The sequence below is a fragment of the Indicator indicator genome, chromosome Z (genome assembly GCF_027791375.1).
Source record: "Indicator indicator isolate 239-I01 chromosome Z, UM_Iind_1.1, whole genome shotgun sequence".
Lineage (NCBI taxonomy): Eukaryota > Metazoa > Chordata > Aves > Piciformes > Indicatoridae > Indicator > Indicator indicator.
The window spans coordinates 37,322,827-37,347,225 of NC_072053.1; the positions used below are offsets into that span (position 1 = coordinate 37,322,827).

At 39.3% G+C, this 24,399-nt stretch overlaps 1 protein-coding gene across 1 annotated transcript in view; it reads left to right on the forward strand.

Moving 5' to 3' along the window:
• Positions 1 to 24,399, forward strand: part of DOCK8 (dedicator of cytokinesis 8) — a 72,112-nt gene that overhangs the window by 42,494 nt on the left and 5,219 nt on the right. The window contains exons 25-40 of the mRNA XM_054398027.1: positions 2,370 to 2,483; positions 4,392 to 4,547; positions 7,313 to 7,452; positions 8,026 to 8,195; positions 9,521 to 9,666; positions 10,350 to 10,532; positions 11,159 to 11,294; positions 11,878 to 11,965; positions 14,459 to 14,555; positions 15,723 to 15,857; positions 17,502 to 17,654; positions 18,475 to 18,633; positions 19,339 to 19,439; positions 19,934 to 20,126; positions 22,823 to 22,966; positions 23,889 to 24,020. Coding sequence (XP_054254002.1) covers positions 2,370 to 2,483; positions 4,392 to 4,547; positions 7,313 to 7,452; positions 8,026 to 8,195; positions 9,521 to 9,666; positions 10,350 to 10,532; positions 11,159 to 11,294; positions 11,878 to 11,965; positions 14,459 to 14,555; positions 15,723 to 15,857; positions 17,502 to 17,654; positions 18,475 to 18,633; positions 19,339 to 19,439; positions 19,934 to 20,126; positions 22,823 to 22,966; positions 23,889 to 24,020 — 2,247 coding nt within the window. The remainder of the gene's footprint in view (positions 1 to 2,369; positions 2,484 to 4,391; positions 4,548 to 7,312; positions 7,453 to 8,025; positions 8,196 to 9,520; positions 9,667 to 10,349; positions 10,533 to 11,158; positions 11,295 to 11,877; positions 11,966 to 14,458; positions 14,556 to 15,722; positions 15,858 to 17,501; positions 17,655 to 18,474; positions 18,634 to 19,338; positions 19,440 to 19,933; positions 20,127 to 22,822; positions 22,967 to 23,888; positions 24,021 to 24,399) is intronic.

Here is a 24,399-nt window from a genome sequence, read left to right on the forward strand (position 1 = left end):
CCTTTTGTCTCCCATTCCTGTTGCCTTTATTTCTCCTGCATAGTATTTTGTTTCACATTTGACTTCTCTGATGGCAGTAGGCTGTGCAATATGAAGGCAGTATTCCTCCTGAGGGTTGCAAAATTCAGCCACAAACAATCTAAGCCCAAATCTCTCTAAAGAGGCACTGGCTACATGAATATGAGAAACAAGAAATGGCCTCTAAATTCCATTAAATTCTTTCTCCTGGTATATTTTAACAATTTGCGCTGATATAAAACTTGAAAGGATCACAAATTGTAATTTATATTTTAACATTAATACTGTCAGCTTACATCACTAATGTCACTCTGCAGTGGCCAATAGAAAAGGTAAGACCACAGACAAGCACTGGGGGGCTCTTATTTGTTCAGTTGTTGCAGTTGACTTGTTTTCATGCCCCAGAACTGCCAAGCACACTGTGCTAGGACAACAGTGTGCTCTGCCACAAGGCAGAACAGGTTGGTGAGCTGACCTGCTGGGTCACTTTTCAAGCTGCTCAGATTTCCTGATATACTTCTCCATGTATGCCCTGCTGTGCTATTGAGGAGCAGAAACTGGAAAAGTACCAAGATCAGAGGTCTTGAGGGCTGAGAATGGCAGAAGTGTTTGTCACTGTCCACCAAAATGTTGTTTCTGGAGCTTTAGCCATTGCTTGATCCTTTGGTGTGATTCTGTAATAGCCACATGCAGAGACATCATCTCCACAGAAATGTTTACTTAAGGCATTGGTGACTTTTTTTTTTTTAAGGTGCCTTGAGTAATAAGAATTTGTTACAGTAAAAATGTTTTAATGGAACTGTAAGTGTTGCTAAGAAATTAGTATGTCATGGTTTCCTCATGAGAAATACAGAGGTTTCTATGAGCTGTTAATTCAAATCGATTTTGATGGTGTGAGTGAATAGAACCACATTACGTATCAAGATCCCACTGCAGTGTTTGGTTAGTTGTACAGAGCAGCAGTAGGTAACATGTGTCTGATTTTCAAGTCCAACCAGTAACAATCTGTTTCAGTACTGGGTTGGACGTGTCAGATAGCCTTGGGAATTTACAGTGATATATCTGGCATGTTTTCACAGAATCACAGAAACATTCAGGTTGGAAAAGACCCTGAGGATCACCAAGTCCAACTGATAACCCTACCCTACAAAGTTCACCCCTAAACCATATGCCCAAGCACCACATTTAAATGACCTTTAAACACATCCAGGGTTGGTGACTCAGCCACCTCCCCGGGCAGCAGGTTCCAATGCCTGACCACTCTTTCTGTGAAATTTTTTTTCATAATGTCTGGATTAAACCTACTCTGGTGCAGACTGAGGCCAAGCCTACTCAGTAAGATAATAGAAAACAGTTTTGTCTTCCCAATAGAAATATGTTTTGCTCTGCAAATTCCAGATTGTAGGAAATATAGATATATATTTGTGAACAGCAACAAAAACTTTTAAAGGTGAAAAATTAAATTGTAACCACCCTGAGGAGCTGCACACCTGTTCTCATTAGTCAGAGATAGGAGTAGGGGCAACATTTTTCACAGTCTCATCTTGTCTGTCAGTCCTCAGTGAACCCACCTGAGAGCGCTGAGCATTAATTGTGTGCAGATCCCTCAGGCACCTCCACAAATTCCTCCTGATAAATTACATATGCTGCTGAGATTGTGTGATTTAAATTGTTCATTCAATGTAACTGTAGCCTTCTTTTAGTGGATACAGGAAATTCTTTGAGATGTTTGCTTGGGGGCTGCCTGTCTCTGGTAATCAAGCCAATTCTAAATGTGCAAGAGCTTAGATGGTGAATGATAAACCCCACAGATTTATCTTACCAGTAATTTTTTTTACTATCAGTTTTATACTTCAGATTTCTAAAACAAAATAGTTGTCATTCCATCAGCAGAGCCAGTTGAGATTGTTATTAATATTTTTAAACAATTTTTTGTTTTAAATCAGTGCTAAAGATTCAATTTTTTTAAGGGGAAAAAAAACCAAAGAGATAAAAAAAGGCATATGGGGGATAGCAGCCCATAGGGAATTAAGAACAGGTCTCAAATTCTATTTCATTGTTGTCAGTCCACAAGTTTGCATAGATAAACTTGTTCAATCATCCTCTAATATTTCTCTATGAAAGATTTCAGCAATGGTTGAAATAATTTACATGAGTGATTTTGTGTAACTGTAACAAGATCACATAAGCTGGAGAACTAAAACAATCTTGCCCAGGGCGTTCTGTGAATTCATTCTGGGAACTGTTCCCTACACTATTTGTTAACAATTCTAAAACTTCTTCCACTTTTACATAAATTTTATACGTTGTAATTGCAATTTTTAATCTTTTTTTTCCCTTTTCTTTTAAAGGAAAGTGAGCAAGCAGAAAAAATGAATATCAGCCTGGCGTTTTTCTTGTACGATCTTCTTTCTTTAATGGACCGAGGATTTGTGTTTAATCTCATCAAACATTACTGTAATCAGGTAGGCACCATGCATGATTGGGGTTGCATTTGTTGTGTGGCCAGTCTGGTGTTCTGTTCCGACTAATTTATTCATCAAGATCCTTTAACCTCTGTTAAAGGGCCAGGAAAATTCTCTATTGCCTATTACATATGCAGAGACTGTAAGCCTCTTTTGATTTGTGGTCAGCAGAAAAAAATTGACTGAGGTTTGGACTCTTTTAGAAATGGCGTAACTTGCGCTGCTGTTGAGCATCCATGAAGCCACTTTTCTTCCCTTACTTTTTGCATTCCTTAGCAGCAGGGCCTGGAGATCATATAGAGCAGCTTTTGGTCTCTTGACTCTTCCAGTGCTGTGAGGGGACAGTATTTAGATTTGCTGGATTTAATCAAAATGACCTATCTCTGTCTTCTTGCTTTACAAGCCTCTCAACATTAAAAATAAAGATACAGGATGTTGCTATGAAATTATTTGTCACTGAAGGGGAAAGTTTTCCTTCTCAATTGTGATGTGATACACCTGCTTTAGTTTTTCTCCCAAGGAAAGGCCTTCAGTCGGTTGGTCGTAGGTAGGAGAAGGGAGGAAAACCACCTCAGTTTCCTACAGTATGTGCAATACACCACTGATGTTGTTGATAAAAAGGGAAGTGACAAGACCATTGATGCTCTGTGTTGCCTAGAAGGACTTCTTATGAGTTTGCCACAGACTCAGCAGAGTTTGGTTTGGTTTTAATAATTTTGTTATGCAAAGAGGAAATACAAAAATTGTATGTTTTCCTTTGGGAGTTAAAAACTCCTAACCCTGACTGTAAATGTCAGGTTAAGGGAAGTTCTCCTCTCTCTACTCCACCCCGGTGAGGCCACACCTGGAGTATTGTGTCTAGTTTTGGGCTCTCCAGTTCAAGGGAGACAGGGATATGCTAGGGATATACTAGAGAGCGTTGAACAGAGGATGATTAGGGAACTGGAGCATCTCTTTTACAGGGAGAGGCTGAGAGACCTGTTTAGCCCAGAGAAGAGAAGGCTGAGAGGGAATGTTATCAGTGCTTATAAATATCTCTCATAGATTGAGTTGAACCTGCTGCTGTTAGTGCTGCCTATGGGTTCTGGGTTCTTGCATGTTGTCTTTTCTGCTGCCATCCCAGGAGGGATGGGGGATGGGGGAGTAGTGTTCTGGCTTGGGTTTTTGACTGACTTGCTTCTCCTTGCTACTGCTTTGCACTGTGCTTTTTCTGCAAATAGACTAAGGTAATTGTGCATTTTGTGCCACATTTATCTGATTTTGATCTTTAAACTCTATTCTTATCTCACTTTTTTTTTTTTTTTTTTGTCTCAGTCCCAAGTTTTTGTGTGTTACTTTTCCCTCACTTCTGTGTTGGGAAAACAGACAGGTTAACCTGCTGGTTCAGTTTGACCCATTTTGTTCTGATTCAAACCATTACAATACCTAAAGGGTGGCAGTCAAGAGGATGAGTCTGGGCTCTTTTTGGTGGTGCCCAGTGATAGGACAAGGAGCAATGGGTACAAACCAGAACAAAGGAGGTTTCACTTCTTTACTTTGATGGTATCAGAGCACTGGAATAGTCTTCACAGAGAGGCTGTGGAGCCTTCTTCTCTCAAGAAAATTTCAAAACTCTTCTGAACATGCTCATGTGTGACCTGATCTAGGCGTGCCCGTGTTAACAGGGAACCTGGTATAGAAAGTAGCCAGAAAACTACTCCCCCATCCTTGTCTCCAGAGGTCACTTTTAACCCCCTATCACTTCATAATTCTGTGGTGGAAACTAGTTAGGTATGGGGAACCAGCGAGTGTTTTAATTCATGCTGGGCTATTTGTCTATTTCTCTTTCAGGAAGGAGAATACTTCACTGCTTGGTAATTTAAATAGTACATACTCATCACATGACACTTTTTTGGTTTGCTTTTCTAGCTCTCAAACAAGCTGAATTCACTCTCCATTCTGATTTCCATGCGACTGGAGTTCCTGAGAATTCTCTGCAGCCATGAACATTATCTCAATCTAAACCTCTTCTTCATGACTTCTGCATCTGCTCCAGCATCCCCATCACCCTCTTTATCCTCTCAGGTAGGCATCCATTAGATGATATTGCATGAATGTCACATGACACACACTTAGGACACACACTTGTAAAAGAAGACATGTTGCCTGTATTCAGATACTTAGGTTAGAATTAGCCACTTGCATGATTGAGAACTCCCCTCTTGAAAGAATAGGGTCTGGAGAATAAAGACTAAGAGAGTACTACTGCAAAACTGCATCTGCATGAGTTAAACTTTGCATGACAGAGATATGTGGCCCTCTAGTAACATGCAAACAGAGAATGACTTAAGGATGTCATACAAGGTCTAACAAGAACATGGTTCTGAAGGCTAATTGACAGGTTCACCTGTATTCATCCATACACAACCACACATACATATTTCAATATCTGTTTTAGAGAACTGTGGCACACAGCAGTGCACAGAAAACTTTCTCTGTGTGTGCCTTCTGGCTGAACTTCTTATTCTGCAAGTGGATGTAGATGCTGCCATTATGTAACTTAGTGACTAAACCACTGCAATTTTCAATATCCTGAAATCACGAGTTTCTGTTGAACCTTAGCATTTTTCAGAGCAGGATTATCTATCATGCTTTCCTTTTCAAATAGCAACATTCTTTATTCTGGGTTCTTCCCCATCCCGGTGGTACAGATGATGCTATGACTTTTTCAGTGATTTCTCTGTGTTTTCTGGACAATGTTTTCCCTTTTATTTGAAATTTATGATTTTTCTGTGTGGTAACAATTAGGTATCCTTATCAGACCTCTCTACACAATTTTTATGAATGCCCTTCCTCATCATTTCTCATTTCTCCCAAGATGTCATTCGCAGTACGTGCACATTTTTCCAGACTTGATACTGACACTGTTGTAGACTTCCTGAACATCAGGACCTCTGTCATCCCAGGCATGGAGCTCACAAACACATTCAATAAAGAAATTCTTGTCTGGCACACCACACACTATTTTGCCAGTCTTATGCTCTTCTCCTCTACATTCTACTTAGATGGTATCTTGCTGTTACCATAAGGCACAACCCTTAACAAAGGGAGCTGCCATGTCTGTTTTCCATCTCAGTGGTCTCACAGGGGCCAGGACTGGGATGAAGCAATTCAATGCAATGATCCATAATTGCTGCAGTCCTCGGATGCAGAGGAATGGAGATGAAGCTAGGATGGTAGGAGGTACAAAACCACTCTGACTAAAGGAGCAGTTCAGATTCACAGCTTCTTTTTCAAGTTGTCAGTACCAAAAAATTGTTTGAATGCTAAAATGTAGTGCTTCTCATACCTTGAGCATTCTTCCAGCTCAATAATAGTAAATACTATTTTCTTGCAGGGTTTTGTGGTTTTAAAATCAAAGTATGAATGTCTTACAGTCAAGCTTTTCCATTAAGCAAGTTTTGCTTAATGATAATCATGGATACCAAAGAACTAGAAATTGGATTCTTCTGCTTATGGGGAAAAAAAGAAAAGTCGGCATAGCCCTTGCAACTAGTTCTACCAAGTCATATCTGGACAGACACCAGTTAAATCATTCTTTCCTTCAAGCAACATCATTGATTTTTTTTCTCCTTTAGGAGTGACCTATGAAGTGCAACTTGCATAAATCATAAGGCTTTCATGGGCCTTGGATGATATAATATATTAGCTAACTACCCTTGCAGTAATTTTGACCTGTTTGCAGGAAAGCTGTCCAACTAGAGTTACATTTTTAGTAAGAAATGTGAACTTGTGAATAAATCTTTTACAATTATTGGAAAGAAGCCAAATTCACATAACTGGGTGCTCCATACTTTATTCCACACAAACAGTACAGTCAGTGCCTGACTGCTTGAGGTTAAAATGGGAATGGGCTTAACTACATGGATACAAAGTATGGGGCTGCTCCGAGACATGATTTTTATTTGACCCAATATGCCTGAAGACAGGTGGTACAGTGTGATATGCTGCTACCTCATGTGGTTTTTTTCTGGGACTATTCCCAGGTGACTGACAAAAATATTGTGAAAGAATATTAAAGAATACAAAAATAAAATTCAAATTCATAAACTCTAGTCTGGGGAGTTGAGTCTAAGACTTATGCTCATCTCATTAGGGGACGAAAACATACCAGGTAACCTTTGGCACAGACCTATGACTGTAGAAGGTAAGCAGTTCACAACACATATAGCAGCAACTTTACATCCCTGGCCTGGCTCTATATCATATGATGATCATATGGCTATGGCAACTATAGCCATAAGTTACAGCAATATGAAGGCTGCTCTGAATTATGTCCGCTGCCAGCAAGCTCAGCCAAGGATTTCCAGGGCAAAAGGAAACACTGTTCACATGTCGTTCCTGACCTTACTCCTATGCTAAGACATCCTGGATGCTGAAGAAGGCATAGTGCACAGCTTCTCACACCACAGTCTCTTGCTGTACAATGTCTGATGGCTGCTCAAACACAGTATAAGCAAGGTAAAGAGTTGTAAGCACAGAGAAAATTCTTTGTGTCCTGTCTAAACTAATGAATACAGGCAAGCAATTTTGCATCTCAAAAACATCAAATGAGTGGCTCACACAAACTGAAAAGGATGAGATTGTGTCCTAATAAGCAATTAATAGAAACTAAGTGCATTTTATTTCACACTCAGATGTTTTCCTCCAAAATGTCTAACCTTGTTTCAAAGTCTGTACTTTTCTTCTGGTAGAGATTTTCCACCAGCTACACAGACTATGACTAAAACCTCTGTAAAAAGCTTTGCTTTCTGTGATCATTCTTTAACATTTCTGATATACTTCTGCAGAACTCTAGCTCCTGCTCTAGTTTCCAGGACCAGAAAATTGCTGGAATGTTTGACCTCTCAGCAGAATTTCGTCAGCAGCACTTTCTGACTGGCTTACTTTTCACTGAATTGGCAGCAGCGCTGGACACAGACAGTGAGGGGTGGGTATCCTGATGTGCAGATTTTAGAATGACATTGAGTTGCACTATTACTCTTGGCAAGGTCGTAGATTGGTTCCAGTGTGGTCCTGTTTTCTTCACTCTTTTCAGTGAGTCATTCCATAACATAGAAAACAACACCCAGTCAGTGTTTTATCTGCAGTGTTGGTTCTAGCGAATAAAATTTTTTCCTGAGAGTGCTGGCTGATTTAGAACACAATATTTCAGTTGCACTTCTCTCTAAACCACCTCTGCCTTTGTCTGAGCTTAAGAATTTAGCTCAGTTTTGGCTGGAGTCTGATGCTTTTCTTTAAGCACCTCTCTTCAGCATATCAAACCTTTATAGGAAGTCTGAAAAACTTGGATGCTTTTTGTATTGAAGTAGCTTGGAGATATAAGATAGTTATCTTCTGCAGGCAGTACTAGTCTCTGTTAAGAATGGAGAAGATTATCTAATAAGAGTTGGTATATTAATTTGTTTCTTTTCACCTGTGCTCTATTTCTTAATTCTTTGATTCATAAATAATTTCTCTCTGACCCATTCATGGAGTTCATTGATGGGTTTGGTGTTAACAGGATTAGCAAGGTGCAAAGAAAAGCTGTCAGTGCTATCCTGAGCCTGCTGAGTTCCCATGACCTAGATCCACGTTGCTCCAAAAAAGAGGTGAAGATTAAAATTGCAGCTCTCTACCTCCCTTTGGTTGGTATCATTCTGGATTCTCTGCCACAACTCCATGATTTTACAAGTAAGACCTTTTTCCCTTTGTATTTTCCAGCTTCTTAGAGTGACTTCTCTAAACAATCTAACATAAAAAGATTGTGTTAAGCCCAGAAATTCCTCACAGTCTTGTAAGGTAGAATATTTCTTTATGTAGAAGTAAACTAGACAGGAAAACCTTCAGTAGCTGGACTTTATGACCATATGATAGACCAGAGATGTAACTATAAGTACTCCTGCCTGTCTCTTACTCTAAGCATTATGATCCTGCAAAAAAATCCTGCAAGAAATAGTGAGATACAGAGAGGTTTAACAGACAATAGGGAAGAAAATAAGAATGATACTAACATTGTATTACATCACAGTTAAAGAAATTAGATTGTATTCTTTTTCTATTGCTCTTTAGAGCTGTTAAAATTATGCCAAAATTAATCTCAGGCAAATGTAATTATTGCACAGAAAATATGTTTTTATTATCTGTGATAACTATGAATTTTACATTATCAAGCCATTTAAAATATTATCTAAGCTGTTTTCCTTGCATTTTGCTACCTGTGTATTCATATGCTACTGCTGAAAGTAGCTATTCCACATTTTTTGGTAAGATGATGGATTTCTGCTAATTGGGATACTACATTTCACTTTCATGAATAAAATAAAAGGTATAAAGAAGAAAACCATGATTTTTGAAGAATATAATTTCATCACCGGTTCTGAAAATCTTGTGCATTTTGATGTCTGGACAAAAACTTTAATGCTATGAAAGCATTATTTAAGACTTTCAGTCTAACAGGATGAAATCATTTATTATACATTGGTTGATCAGATCTCACCCCATTTTTCAAATGTGTTATCCTTCTACTACAGGGACAAGAAGCAGCTAGATGCCTGAAATTAAACTTATTATTTAGCCAGAAGGCAGTACTGGTTCTGTCAGCTGCTGGCAGAATTAAATGCTTTGTTGAATATCGCAACATCCATGTATGGCTTTTGTGTTGATCCTCTTGCCTGAAATGGACTGGAACTGGATGGTCCAAAGTGCTTTATATGAAGCACTAGCTTCTCTGAATTTCAGAGACAATTTCATTTGCTATTGCCTTAGCTTTTACTTAGGTTTCTCTGAATACATATCATTTCCCTGTGTTTATTTGACCAATTTGGCAGTCTTTGCAGATGACTGTGATCTGCCTTGCTAATGCTGCACCTCTTTCACTGCTTGGTACATCAGACCAACAGCTTCAGGGATGGAGGTGCCAATTGTTCTGTTAGGTTACAGCCTGATGGAGGACTGTGACATGTGAGCAGTAACACATGGATTGCTTTTGAAGCTCCAAAAGGATATTTCAAATCTAGTTTCAGATGTTCGCAGTGGAAAGGTACGTGCAGGAAACCCAGAAGAGGAACGAGAGTCTGCAAATGCAATCAATCAAAATGTGGCCCTTGCCATTGCAGGGAATCAATTCAACCTCAGGAGCTCTGGAATATCTCTGGTGTCCCTGGTATGTGCAGCATTCTGCCGGTTTCTTTTCTTGTATATGTGTTCCTCTTCTTTTTGTTTTCTCCTTTTATCCTTTCTCGCAACGAATAACTACAGAGAGGAGAAACTGTGGTTTTGTTTCCTTCAGCCCCAAAGAATGCCTCATTTTCCTCCTTGCATCTTAATTGCTCCTTTGCTGTAAGTTAGTTCCACTTTTTCTCCCACATGCCTATTTCCATTTCCGCATCCAAGCTAGTCTATTTTCCAAATCAGCAAATGACACTGTGTCTCCCACACTGCTCCCCAGTCCCAGTCTCACCTGAATCCATGGATTTAGGACTCAAGATCATTTTTTTCCCTCTATGTATCCCTTCATGATTGTTTTTATCTTCTATACGGTTTAGCTCACATAACTGCATGGCAAGAGGAGACCGAACAGAGAATCCTTTTCTGCATTGTTCTGAGGAAATTCAAATAGAAACATTTAGCAAACAACGCTTTTGTGCTTCTTTCTGTCTTTCACATGCATACAACTGGCCCTGTCACTAACTGTGCACAAATACATTCAAAAAGAATAACTTGGAAGAGGTTACACGTGCTGAAGTCCAGTCATGCAGTTGTTTTCACTGAAATTTGTCACATCACCTGAATAATCTCCCTGTTCTTTTTCTACCTTCAGCTAACATTTATTTTGTCTCCTCCTAGCCCTACAGACAAAGTGCCACATTAGGACCTGATACTACTCGCAACCTTTTAATCTGTTTCCTCTGGATCATGAAAAATGCTGATCAGAATCTAATACAGAAATGGATTGCAGACCTTCCATCCATGCAGCTGAACAGGATCTTAGACCTTCTTTTCATTTGTGTCTCATGCTTTGAGTACAAAGTAAGAAAAACATAGATGGTTTTGTTGTCCTGTTTTGTTTGTTTTTTCCTTTACCTTCCATCTGTCTAAGGAAAATTTGTTACTGACAACTTTTAAATTAGTTCTTGTCTTATCTGTGCTGTAAATGGGCAATGTAATTCGGATAAAATGACTAATACTAGCCTTCACGTAACATGCAGCATAAAACTTTGAGGAAGTCCTATGAAGTTGGCTTCAATAGCTTTAAAAAGTTTTCCCTTTCCTGAGGTTTTGAGCAATATTTTTGGTGGGCAATATATTGTCAGTTCCTTTAAGTACTAAGCTGAACACTAATGATCACTTTCTAGATAATAACTGGGACTGGACTCACCCTCTCTGACAGGGTCTGTCTAAAATGGATCAAATGACCTCTCCGAACTTTAGTTTTTCTTTCTTTAGCACTGAGCTACATATTTGTGGTTTTGAGCACTACAGATACCATCTCTTTCCACATCTGCAACATTTTAATTAGCCTTTATATATTAGTCAGTTGTACTAATTGCTTTCTGCCCCCTCTGCAGGTCTGTCCTGTTGTGTCTGGTTCTGGAGATGTAGTTTGGACTCATGTCTAAAGATGGAGATATTGATTGCTGTGACTTCACTTTCAGGGCAAACAAAGCTCAGATAAAGTTAGCACCCAAGTACTCCAGAAGTCACGAGATGTGAAGGCCCGATTGGAAGAGGCTTTACTGAGAGGTGAAGGAGCACGAGGTGAAATGATGAAGCGCTGCAGAATACCAGCTGGTACTTCATACCCCTCTCCCCTCACGTCTTGAGAAGATCTCGAATGGTTGTAGATATAAATTGTTAATTGGGGTTTATCCACTCTCCCCATTTTAATCCATATATTTTTCTCCCACAGTTCTTTACCTTGAAGATCTTTCTTGGTGTTGCTGTGAACAAAAATATCATTAGCTTTCAACCATCCCAGGTGTAGCTAGGGATGAGCTCTTCTCAGGTGAAGAATATGAGGCCAACTCAGAAGCTTTAAGACATTTAAGAAATCATGTTGCTGTCTATCAAGAGCCAAAAAATCAAAGCTATCATTAAGAACAAATTGTTCATAGCAAAAACATTTGTTTCATTTAACAAATGGAATAATCTGTGGTTTGGTCTTTGAAGACATTAAGCAAGCTAATATTCTAAAAATCCTGGATAAAATAAAATGATGGGCTCCTGTCTTTTTGCTAGAGCCCTGAGTCTGTGAAGTTGAATGGGGTTAGTTCTCATAGACTGCTATAGGCATGTATCTCTTTCTCTTGGTGAGTTATCAGGCTTCAGGTGTCCGCTTTGGCATTAATCTGAGTCACATTTGTTGCACTTTTAGGGAATGACAGATCAGTGGGGCTAAATGAAAACTTGCGCTGGAGAAAGGAGCAAACTCAATGGCGGCAGGCAAATGAGAGACAAGATAAGTATGTCATTTAATAAATATATATTGCTTTCATTAGAACCAAGCTGTTTGGGGGTTTTATGTTTTGTTCTTTCTCCTAAAACATTTTGTTGTATAATCAACAGTTTCAATCCTTTCCCTCTTGTATCAAAGTGAAAGAAGTAGAAAATGGTTATGCAGTGGAAGTATCCAACTGTTGCTGTGACACAACAAAGAGATACTTAAATAAGAATTTTGAATAGTTATCTACACATTTTTCTTTTCCTTCTTACTTGCATTATGGTAAATACCGGTTATTGATACAAATTGTATCAACTACTCCAAAGAGTACATACATATATTCGGTATATACATACAGTACTCTGGTGTGTTTTGCCACGTTAAATCAGTGAAGCTGGATTTGACTGCTATGTTAAAATAGAGGACAGTCATTAGCAGGAGTAGAGGAATATGATTCTGTAATGAATGTTTTTCTTGTTGCATATTTTAAGTTACAATGTCTAAGAACATTTCACCCTATCAGCACTATATGGTAGTAGACAAACCACTGTCTAGGTTTGTGGAAAACTGTACTTTTGGGAATGTTACTAACAACATTTCAATGTGATTTGTGCTAAGCTTTTGTAAGATGGAACTTGCTGATTTTCCGTAAATGAGATGTGTCATATGTTCATAGATACTTGCCTGAATTTTGACTAAGTGGGCCACAGTTTGTCAGACACAGTGGCCTCTAACCAGTTAAATTGTTGTGAGCTCCTGTGAGATCCTTCAGCATGTGTGAGTTTCAACTGGGAACACTGGCGTGTGCTGTGTGACAGTTACGTTGTTGTAGCCTCACACTCATCCAGAATTATCACATATATTTTTGCATGCAAGATTGTTAATTTGGAATTCATCCAAATTTTGAAAAAAGAGTCCTTTCACCTTCTGCACTTAGATGGGAAGAGCTGCAGATCCTATGTGTATTTTGATCTGAAAGTAACTTGATTTCTCACAGACAGTTTCACAGAAATCAGAGTGAACCAGTCCTCAATCAGCAGCTCTATGATATCTCTTTATAGTAGTTCAGTTAAACCACTCTAAACAAAACATCTGGTTACATAAGTACAACTCTGCATCCTGTCTAGGCCTTTCCGTTTTGCGCAGCACTGTGGTATATGAGATCTCTGCTCTCATCCTTTTTGGAACTCTTTAGTGGATATGTGCCATAAATAAGGTGTCTGTGGGTAATTTGCAGCACAGCAGGTTTGCACAGGCTGCCACTCAGCCTCACTCAGCCTGCTTCTTTTGAGTCCAGCATCTGCTGCAATTGTAGTGGCAGTTAGTAAGCCGCATGTGTTGTCTAAGAGGATCCATTCAGCGTGGTTAATGTGCAAGACTATGCTGTTCACATGAATTGTTCTGTTCTTACTCATCTTTAGTGATCCCTGGCTTGATTATAACACCAGCCTTTTGACAGGCCCTTCTGTTCTTCCTTGCTTTGAGTCATTGTAATTAATAACTGTATGGCTGCTCTGACATCCTTGCACTCCCCAGAATTATCTGGTTGTGCCCAAAAGGATGGCTCTTTACTTCTCTGGTTTTCTTTGGGATATGACTCCACTGGGCAGAAAAGGTAAGTAAATGCAGAAGAGAAGCTACAGATTTTTAAATCACTCAGGAGTGTGATTTTAAGGGTGTTGCTCCAGCCACAGAAAAGCATTTTAGGAACTTGGTCCCAAGTCAGAGCAGCTCAAACTTTAGGGCAATAGCCTTTTTCTGAGCAGTTTAGGATAAAGAACAAAGCCTCCCCTTTGCGTTTCTTGTGTCGAAGGGATCTCTGAAAATACTCTTTTGCTGGAAACTGCACCTATGCTGGGGTAGGAGAGCTGTGTTCCATGCCTTGTCCTTAAGTCTCAACTAAGGGTATCATGCATTGCCTTAACACCACCTTCTGTCATTCATAAATGTTTTCATCCTCTGTTGAATGGCCTGGGGCACTGCTGTATTGACTCCATAGCTGCTAGATTGACTGCCTTATATTGTCATCTCGATAGTCAAATATTTTAAATTGCCTTTATTAAACACTGCTGCTACGGCATTAAAGCAGTTTTCCATTTGTCCAAGCCTATTGTTTTTATGTTTTTCTCTGAAAATATTAGATCATTTGCCTTTCATTCCATTTTGTGTTTTGTTGTCCTTCTACAAGCAGTGCATTCAGAAGTTACTGCATGGTTTATTGAACAACTGAACATAATACTGAGGGCAAAGTAGCCATTTCATGCTATTAAGGAAGCAGAAGGATCTATCTGAACTATCCAGAGGCCCATTTTTCAGATATCACCTTTGGGACTTCTGTTCTTTGATATCAGCTCTCCTCATTTGTTTCCACAGTTCTTAAAAAAACACCTCTGAACACTTATTTTCATTGTTTATTCTTATGGGATCATTCAGAATGGTATTGTTTGTATTTTGGCTGGCCATCTAACTCCTGGGGTACTCTCTTGTGTGCTTTAATTAGAACTCCATTTTGCAGGACAAAAGCTGAGCTAGATCAAGAAGCTCTGATCAGTGGAAACCTGGCAACTGAAGCTAACCTGATCATTCTCGATATGCAAGAAAACATCATCCAGGTGGGAAACCACAGAGTTTCCTTGGTAGCAATCTCTGCTACCTCAGAAATCAGTGGAAGCAAGATTTATTTCTCCTTTTGTTTCTTAGACAGTGCAAAATATTTTAATTAAGGGTATTCTGTAAAATTGTATAATCTGAAGCGAAGAAAAAAATATTAAAAGAATGACTGCAAAGATGAAATTGCTGTCTGTCTTACACAGTTGCCACAAGCCCCTCTACTGTAGGTCACTGCACTACCATGAATGAAAGGAAAATCTACTACCTTGTCTTCAGTAAATATTGTTGAAATCCATTTCCACTGTGTTACTCTAATCCTGGAGTTTGGAGAGGATGAGAAGAGAAAAACATTTATGCTAGGAATGTATCTGAAGATGCTTGGTAATGTGGAACTGGACTGCTGGATGGCTTTTGGTCCTATTTGAGTGTATGATCCTGTGATACAAAAAGATTTAACCTTGCCTCTTACAGTCAGTGCATGAAAGTGTCTTCCACCTGCATGGGAGCCCTGAAAAGAGATATGCCCCCCCTAGAGCAATGTAACATGCATAACTAACAACTTCTAGGAGTCAGATGCAGTAAAGTTTCACGGGTCACAGCAGTGGAACCATAATAGTTGGTTCTGCTTAGACATGGTCTCCTGGTTTAAAAGAGATGCTCCAAATTCACGGGTGTAGGAACAGTACTGTTGAAGCAACGTGCATATTCATAGACAGTGAGGAGATAACTTGCTTCTTGAAATCCTGTTAGTAGAAAAGTGTTTAGCTACCAGACTCCTGCAAGGTACTGGGAATGATTTTTACATGGCACCACTCAGCACCTAGTCATCCCACTATTTGGGTTGTGGGTTTGATGAGAGCATATCTGTATGTCTGTTTAGTCTAAATGCCCAAGAAAACAGAGCTCGAGGAGGCAAGGGCAAGGATGGTGTTTGCCCACCATTGGATCACTTCCTAACCTGAGGTACATGAAAGATTGGACTGATATTGGACAGAGCTTCAAGAATTACTGCAGAAGCTGATTACTAAAAATGTGTTTTGAAATTCCTCTGCAGCAGGTGTCAATTTATGAAAAAATCTGCAGTCTCTTAACTTTCAGATGTGTCTCACAAATCAGTTCATTGCTGGGTTACCTCATTCAATTACTGTTGTTTTTCTCTCCATGCATAGGCAAGCTTTGCAGTAGAGTGCAGAGACAATCTTTTGGGAGGAGTTTTGAAGGTCCTGGTAAATTCTCTTGGCTGTGATCAGAGCACCACTTACCTCACTCACTGCTTTGCTACACTCAGAGCTCTCATTGCTAAGGTATGATTTTGACATATTTCTGTTTTCATGCTTCAAATCCAGTTATTAGAGCAGCATGTCTAGAGCACAGCTGTGTGCATTCACTTACTACTTTGGCATTCAGTAAATGTTTTATATATGTCAGCACAAATGGCTATCCATGGGGATGTTTGGATGTTAAGGGGCTTCTACAGCTGTTATAAGGCTATTTCACTGACAGAAAAGACAGAATGCAAGATAGAAAGACTGACTCTGAGTAATTGTGTGGTTTTAGCAGTCTATTCTTAAATATAGGAGTTTTACTAAAAAAGGTAGAAAAATCCACCCATTGTATTTCAAACACTTTCTGATTTTAGTTAGGAATACTAATTCCAGGGATTTAACAAATTTTATAAAGTTAAATTAAAATTCTTATGTCATCATCACTAACTTCCAACCAGTTGGGGAGCAGATAAATCAAAAGTAGCCCATCAGAGATCAGGGGGATCATTCTAGGTTTCTACATCTGAGATAGGTTGCAAAATTATAAGTGAATTCTGACATGTAGACAGATTTCATCTTCATTCTGCCTGAATTTTTTTTTAATAATACAAGTCATAAATGGGTTAAATGCTTCATGGGGACACTCTAAAATCTGTTTAAGGTTTGTTCTCCTACAAGGAAAAACAGTTCTACAAAGGAAAAATCCATTAAATATATTTTTCCCTACAATATACTAAAATGCAAATAGCAAACTGGATACTCCTGTACAATTAAAGCCTGTCTGCTGTTAAGAGCAGATTGGCTGACAAAGCCTAATTACAGGATAGATATCTGAGTAATTATGAAACTCGTGTTTTCATTGCACTTTATCTTTGAAAGCTAAATTCCAATTACAATAATGAATTTTGTGAGGCAATCATTATTCTCACTGAAATAGATCTTCTAGGTAAGCTGACTCAGTTCTGTATTTTATGAAGCAATTATTCTAATAATTTCTATTATACTGTAGGTATATAGATGTTGTTTTGCAAGCAAAAATGGTAGAATCCTCTGCCATCTGGTTTGTAATATATATTAGCCATAAAACAGTGTGATAATGCAGTGAAGAACAGGGAAATAGGTCTGCAAATGAGAAATAATATCCTGTGTTCTCGCACCTTTATCCATCCCAAGTATGTAGATATGGTACTGGCACATCTGTGCTGTCTATGATGTGTTTCTTAGGGCAGACGTCGTGCCCCCTGGCTGTATAGTTTGCTAGATGCATTGTGGAGGAGCTGTAAAGGAGGGTCTGGCATGAAGTGGGCATGGACAATGTTAAGTTGTGTGCCACAGTTAGAGGAAGAAGAAGACAGAGGGCTGGGAAGGGTAGGTCATTAATACAAAAAGCTAGCAATTGGTCCTTATGCTTAAGTTGGTATTTACATTATTCATCAGCCATAATATATTCTGAAGATAGCAGCCCTGTATGCTTCTAAGAATTCTGCAATATTTCATCTTTTCAAAAGCTCCTAAAGCCAGGGGACTCTCAGAAGATTTTTTTTCATTCTCTGTCTGTCACTCTTTTTCAAAACACAAAGACTGTTTTCAAACCCTTATTCTCTGTAGGAAAGCTTGAAAATGGAACCTGTAGCAATGACCAGAAAAGAGAGTAATTAATGTTTTCTTCTCTATCACTCTTAGTTTGGAGATTTCCTATTTGAAGAGGAGGTTGAACAGTGTGCTGACCTGTGTCAAAGAGTTCTTCACCACTGCAGCAGCAGCATAGATATTACACGGACTCAAGCCTGTGCCACTCTTTATCTCCTCATGAGATACAGCTTCAGCTCCACCAGTGTAAGATTTTGAGAACAGCAGTGTATTTTGTGCTGCCTTTTTTCATTTGAAACTGAAACTGAAGTTGCAGTAGCAAATAGAATACATCTGCAGGTGAATGGTCAAGTGTTATGCTGTTTCACACATTTGAGCCAAAAGAAGTGGTAGGTGTGTAGGGGGAAAGCAATTCCTATTACTGATTTTTTTTTTTTTTTTTTAGAAAAACTTTACTTTTTCTACAACATCTGTAAGTGCCTCTTCAAATGGAACACCATTAGAACTCAGATAGCAATGACTATAAAGTGCATAAGTAATCTTCATTTTTGCCTGTTCAGTTTTTTTTTTTTTTACTCCTATGCAAGAACTACTAAACCTAGACTTGTTACTTTAAAATGTAAAAAGTGTTGGTTTTGCAGGAGGAAAATATGTCTCTGAGACACCATGATCAGCAAGGCTTAGTGCATCACCAGGTGATGTGCCAGACCTTGGAGGCATTTTGCTTCCTGGACCTGTTTCCAGGATGTTTTTCCCAGTCCTGCTTCCTCTCCTTCTCCTTTGTGGGTGGCCCAACCTATGCACCCACTGGCCTGCGCAGAGGGTGAAAGAGGTGTTTCTGATTTCCCTTTGTCTCAGACAAGCATAGGTATTCCAAGAAACATTCTTGCCCCAAAGTACAGACATGTCAGAATTAGGGAACTTTGGCTTTGATGCATCAGAGACCACCTGTGTGAGCAGTGAGTTTAATGCACTTGGTGTGGGCAGTAGAAAGTGGGTTTGGTTTCTATAGTAGACAGAGATGTGCGAACTGATATGCATTCATATTTTAATCTTTGTTCTGAAGAATTTTGCAAGAGTGAAGATGCAGGTGACCATGTCCCTAGCCTCCCTGGTTGGAAAATCACCTGAATTTAATGAGGAATTCCTTCGACGGTCCTTACGAACAATCTTAGCCTATGCAGAGGAAGATGCGGATATGCAGGCAACTCCATTTCCCACTCAGGTCAAACCTTTCATTGCATCTGGAGCTTTTATCAGGACTTTTCATATAGGAATGTGTTTGGAGCAAGTCCTAGATCTTGGTCTCCTAAAGCAAAGAAGATAAGAATGTAGAGGTTATTGTGTCAGGTTACTTCTAACACAGGAATAAATAGGGAGAAAATGGAGGACATATGCTTTAGAATAAACCTTTTAAGAAGTTCCATTCAAATCACATTACAAGAGAATCATCCTTACAAGTGGCATCCTGAAAACTTCTCTTCCTTTGTCAATTCATAGTGAAGCAGCAACAACAATAATGAAGAACATTTTAGGCAACTGTCAGCTGCTTTTCTAAAATTGCAGTAACTCAGCTTATGCTGAAGACTTACAAAAACATCTGTTTTATTATCAGATCACAGATCAGCTAAAGCTGAACTCCATTAGCACGCAGGCTTGGGATTTTTTTTCACACAGAAATAAACATGTCGAAGGATTCCAGCTCGTTTTGATTAATTAAAATGTGCCTATAAGATTCTCTATGTCAGCAGTCTTTGCTACCTGGAATAGAATTGGGAAAATATATTTTGTATCAATTCAGCATCCTGACATTGCCTTGGGTAAGAGAGACTAAAAAAGAGTAATATTATCTGGTGCAGGTGCAGTTATTTTTGTAGAAGGGAAAAAGTAAACACCTGAGAAATACATGTTGATCCTTGTATTACTGCAGGTAGAGGAGCTGCTGTGTAATCTGAACAGTATCCTGTCAGATACAGTGAAAATGAGGGAATTTCAGGAAGATCCAGAGATGCTTATGGATCTCATGTACAGGTGAATCTATTTAGCATTGCTACTAAGGAAATTCTATAGTGAGGTGAGTAGGACAGGCTTTGGACGAACCATCTAGTTGTTGTGATTGTGCGAATTCCAGCTTCAGCACAGCCTGATCTGTCACAGGAGGCTGAGGCTGTGGGAGTGAGTGTGTTGCACTGGAACCACTGGGAGGTGGGTATAGACTTGGGAAAGGGTGGGAGTCAGGGACTAATGGACACTGAAGAGTCTTGGGTTCAGCAGTTTTACTCTCCTCATAGTCCTTGTGTGTTTTGCCTACCCCTGCTCTGTGCTTAGCGAATCATAGAGCATAAAGATAGTGATGTCTCATTGCATTTAAGCCAGGTGGGGAGTTACAACGAATTACATATTCTTTATATTATTATATATAATGTGAATATGTTATTATACATAAAGTAAATGATATAATGTGGGGGTTTTGTTATTTGAGAGGAGGTGATCATTCATAGCTATTTTCTGCCCTGTGTTGTTAGAATTGCCAAAGGATACCAGACATCACCTGACCTGAGGTTGACTTGGCTGCAGAACATGGCAGAGAAGCACACCAAGAGGAAGTGCTACACAGAAGCAGCCATGTGTCTTGTCCATGCTGCAGCACTAGTGGCAGAGTACCTTAGCATGCTTGAAGATCGAAACTATCTCCCAGTGGGCAGCGTCAACTTTCAGGTAAGAAAAGGTTCCCAAGCTCTGACAGCGTAAGGCTAGTTCTGGTAAGTGCATTTCTTCTTATGTTAAGCAGAGCAGAAGTGCGTTTATGAGGAGGAAAAGTTAATCTGTCAAAGTATCCATCACCAGTCTCAGTAGGTTGTTCCAATGATTTATACTTACTTTTAAAACTGGTAGTTTAGTATCTGGCTATCTCTAGCTTCTATTTCCAACAGCTGCATGCTACAATCTTTCATTTGCTAAGCAGAACCCCTCTATTATCACATACCTTTTCCTAGTTACTTACTGACTGTGGCAGATGCATCTTTCAAACTTCCTTTACATAATCTAGGTAATTTGAGCTACTTGGTTCTTTCAGACATGTTCTCCAATTCTTTGACTGTCAACCTGTCACTAACCAACACTCTTAACAACACAATCACTATTTTCTATACATAGCCACACCAAAGTCGGGTGAAAATGTCCCGTAACTTCTTTCAGCCTGGCAGTATCTTAGTTTCTCTCTCCAAAGACTCTGCTGGTTCTTTTGGTATTGTTGAGCTCTTTAGTGAGTAACACATGGATCTTTTCCAGAGAGTTTTCCTGTTTTGGATTTGGGTTTTTTTTCACTCTTCTTTTCTACATCATGTAGAGGAAAGCATAAATCTTTGTTGTTAGACTTCGACATTTTGCAGATATTTATATGTTGTTTATCAGATTATGCAGTTTTAGTTACCCTTAGCTGAACTGACTTCACATTCAACTTCAGTTATTTTACTGCTTTTTTCATGTTATTAAAAATAAAAATGGCCAAACCCTTAAAATATTCCCATGTGCTGATGACTCCTCCTTTATTACTATGTACTAGCCATATCTAGCATGGGGCTGGGCATCACAGCAAAGCCCCTTGTCTTTACATAAGTGTTTCTTTTCCTTAAAGAAAACTAGGCTTGTGAGGTCCAAAATTACTGCTGGTGATACATACATGTGGCAAATTATATGTTGTGTGTATTATCCAAGGAATATACAAAATTCTTCAATATGAAAGGCAGATCAAGGCAAGAGGTGGGTGGGGCATGTCCACTTTGCCAAGATCATCCAAGAACAAGATTTACGTTACGAAGGCTGTCTCCTGCTGGAATGTGTGGTCTATAAAATACAGAAATACATGTCTGACATTAATTCTTGCAGGTTTAAAGGCAAATAAAAGATAATTAGTGATTGTGACTTTCTTCGTTACTTTCATAAATAAATCACTCTTCAGGACTCCTGTGCCTTTGTTACAAACAAGCACACACCAAAGTCCACATGCCGTTCTGTAAAAATAGTCCTTAATGGCTACTGTTGTGGGAATGAAAAATCAGAAACTGAGCTGCATCATGGGTTGTATGAGTTGTCCTCATACTGTATGGGTTGTATGAGGAAGAGCTGTAACTCTGGTTGAAGTCACATCAGGCTGTTGGGTGAAAAGTGGCATGGATGTGCTAAACCACGCTGCAGTTTTCACTGTGGCTGAAATTCAGACTTATACTTAATTCCTGCAAATGCTGTCCTGAGTTTTGTGCTCAACCTTCTAATGGAGCCTATGTGATGTGCAGACTAGACACTGTGATGGCCATGTGGTTGGAGTAGATTTCATCCAGGAAGAAATAAATACACCCACAAAACCCAGGGAGGGAAGTCCACATTGACAGTGATGTGTGGTGACAATTCTTTATCTGAAATCCGATCAGTAGTAACAGCCCTCAGTGTTTTTGCCATTTTATAAAGGTGCCTTTAAGGACTCAGCTAGCTAGCCATCTAGTATCTGCCCTGCACTCAGACAGATTGTCTTTGCCAGTTTCTGCTGAACTGAAACATTATAACACTAATTGAACTTCTTTTAATTACTATCAAATAGAAGGTTAGCATTTTTGCTACTGTTGAAAGTTACAAGTGCTAGTACCATACTGTATCTACACACTTCAATGTTCATTTATGTGTATTTCTATGTATTATAAAATTTTATATATTGACTCTACCAGTGTCATTCATTCAAAGATATCCTGAAGAACTGTAGACATGTTCTTTCATGTTCTAGAATCTCAGAGAGTGACTGACACTGTGCACTTTATCTGGTTTTATTTAAATACACAGTAACTTCAACAAGAGCAAAGTAAATTTTGTAGGATCAAGGTATAATATGGCAGAGGCTGAAACAAGAAGCAGCATTCAATTACAGTTTTTAGAGCACTATTGTCTATGTTCTCTTCTGCTTGCAAAAGTCAAATTAGCAACTTGAAAGTTCAGCTCCTTCAAGCTAGTGGCAGGAGGTCAGGGCTGCAGCTTGGAATTTCCCAACCCCAGATGCCAGCAGCAGGAAGGGCACTTTGGTTGTGTGACCCCTGTGGCGTGGGAGATTGAGCTCATTGTACCTCCATGAAAATCCAGCAATCACAGTGGAGAGCAGTTTGCAATCTAGAGGAGTCTGCTGTTTAAACCTAACCTGAGGCAAGAAAGTTTAGGATTCTTGTAGTGAAACTCCCGATCTGCCGACTGCAGACATTCAGGATGTTACATCCACTTCAAAATAAAATTTAACTGTGTATCCCCTGGCTGCATTTGTGTAATCTCATTCATCTTCCCATCACGTAAATATGTTGAAACTATTTTTGCCTCAATTTTTCTGATAGCCTGTTGATCTAGGTTTCTAATTTCCCTGCTCTGATGTATTTTAGAACATCTCACCCAATGTCCTGGAGGAATCTGCTGTTTCAGATGATGTTTTGTCTCCAGATGAAGATGGTATATGTTCTGGGAGGTATTTCTCTGAAAGTGGCCTGGTAGGGCTGCTGGAACAAGCAGCAGAGCTCTTCAGCACGGTGAGCACGGGTCAAAAATTATCAGGAGATGGAGTGGGGCTATCTGGGCCAGACTTGTAACGTATTTTCCTGCACATGGGGAAACCAACTCTTACTGTTGAATCAGGCTCAATGCTGCATTACAAAAAAGGAACAAAGAAACATGTTATGGCTGACTCAATCTTGTCTCAGCCACATTGGCTAAGACAGGCTTTTCAGGTAGCTTAGCTCAGCCATATGTCTACCTCTACTATGCAGACTACAGGCAGCATCATCAGAAAGTGATTGTCTTTGTCATGAACCAAGCCTTTTTGTTGGTATTTTTATAGGATTGTACATTTAAGAAAAAGATCTTGCTTAAACTGTAGATTTAGAAAGCATGTAAGGGTTACTCCAGTGCTTTTATGTAACATAAAACCACCAGCCTCATAATCTACATTTACAATGTAAAGTGTCATGATATTAATACTCAAGTAGCACACCATATTGCTGTAGTGCAAAAGAGCATATACGATTCAGTGTCTCTGAAGGTATCATTCAGGTTCCTTTTGTCCAGGTGCATCTTTGGTTGCCCTGAAGCACACATGCTAAACAAATCTATTTCCTTCTGCTCACCTGTGTTTCTAAATCTTCTAGCCCTAAGTAAAAACCATATTGCTTTACACAGGAATTTGGGCTCAGGAGCCCAACAGATCAGAGATCCAAATTAGATCCACTTTGCTCTTAGTAGCTAAGAACTACCCATTTACTACTACTAGTTTTGAGAAAGCTAAAACAGGCAACATAGCAGATTAAAAGATGAGTCCTGTAAATCCCCTTTTTAGCTGGCTGTTGATGAAGATCTTTTAGTTTCTTTTCAGAGTGCATAAGGACTCATGTCTTTCCTTCTCTTCCTACCCTCCCTCCCGCCAACCCCCTTTTTTTTCCCCTTTTTCCTCCCAAGGCGGGGTTGTATGAAACTGTGAACGAGGTGTACAAAATTGTCATCCCCATTCTGGAAGCACATCGAGACTTCAGGAAGCTTACCTTGACGCACAGCAAGCTACAGAAGGCTTTTGACAGCATTATTAATAAGGTACTGGTGAGGCAAGGCACTGCTAGCAAGACACGTTGCTGGGTGGCAGTGTTTATTTAAGAGTGTTGATAATAAACTGTTCATGTGAAATAGATCCATTCCCTTTTCCTGACAAAAGCTTCCATCTGCTACCTACAAAGGGTAGTCTACATTGAAAAGAAGCTCTATCTTCCCTGTATGAATAGCTGGTTCACAGTTAGAGGAAACCAGCTTAACAGATCAGACTTAAATAAGAACATACCTGGCCACATCTGTTTAAGAAAAATAACTTTATTGTCAGTGAACTAGTGTTTTCAGTTAAAAAACAAAAGAAATACAAAAATCTGGCTGAATTCTCAGCACTCGTACTTCCCCTTTCTCTATCTTTCTCCAGAAGAAT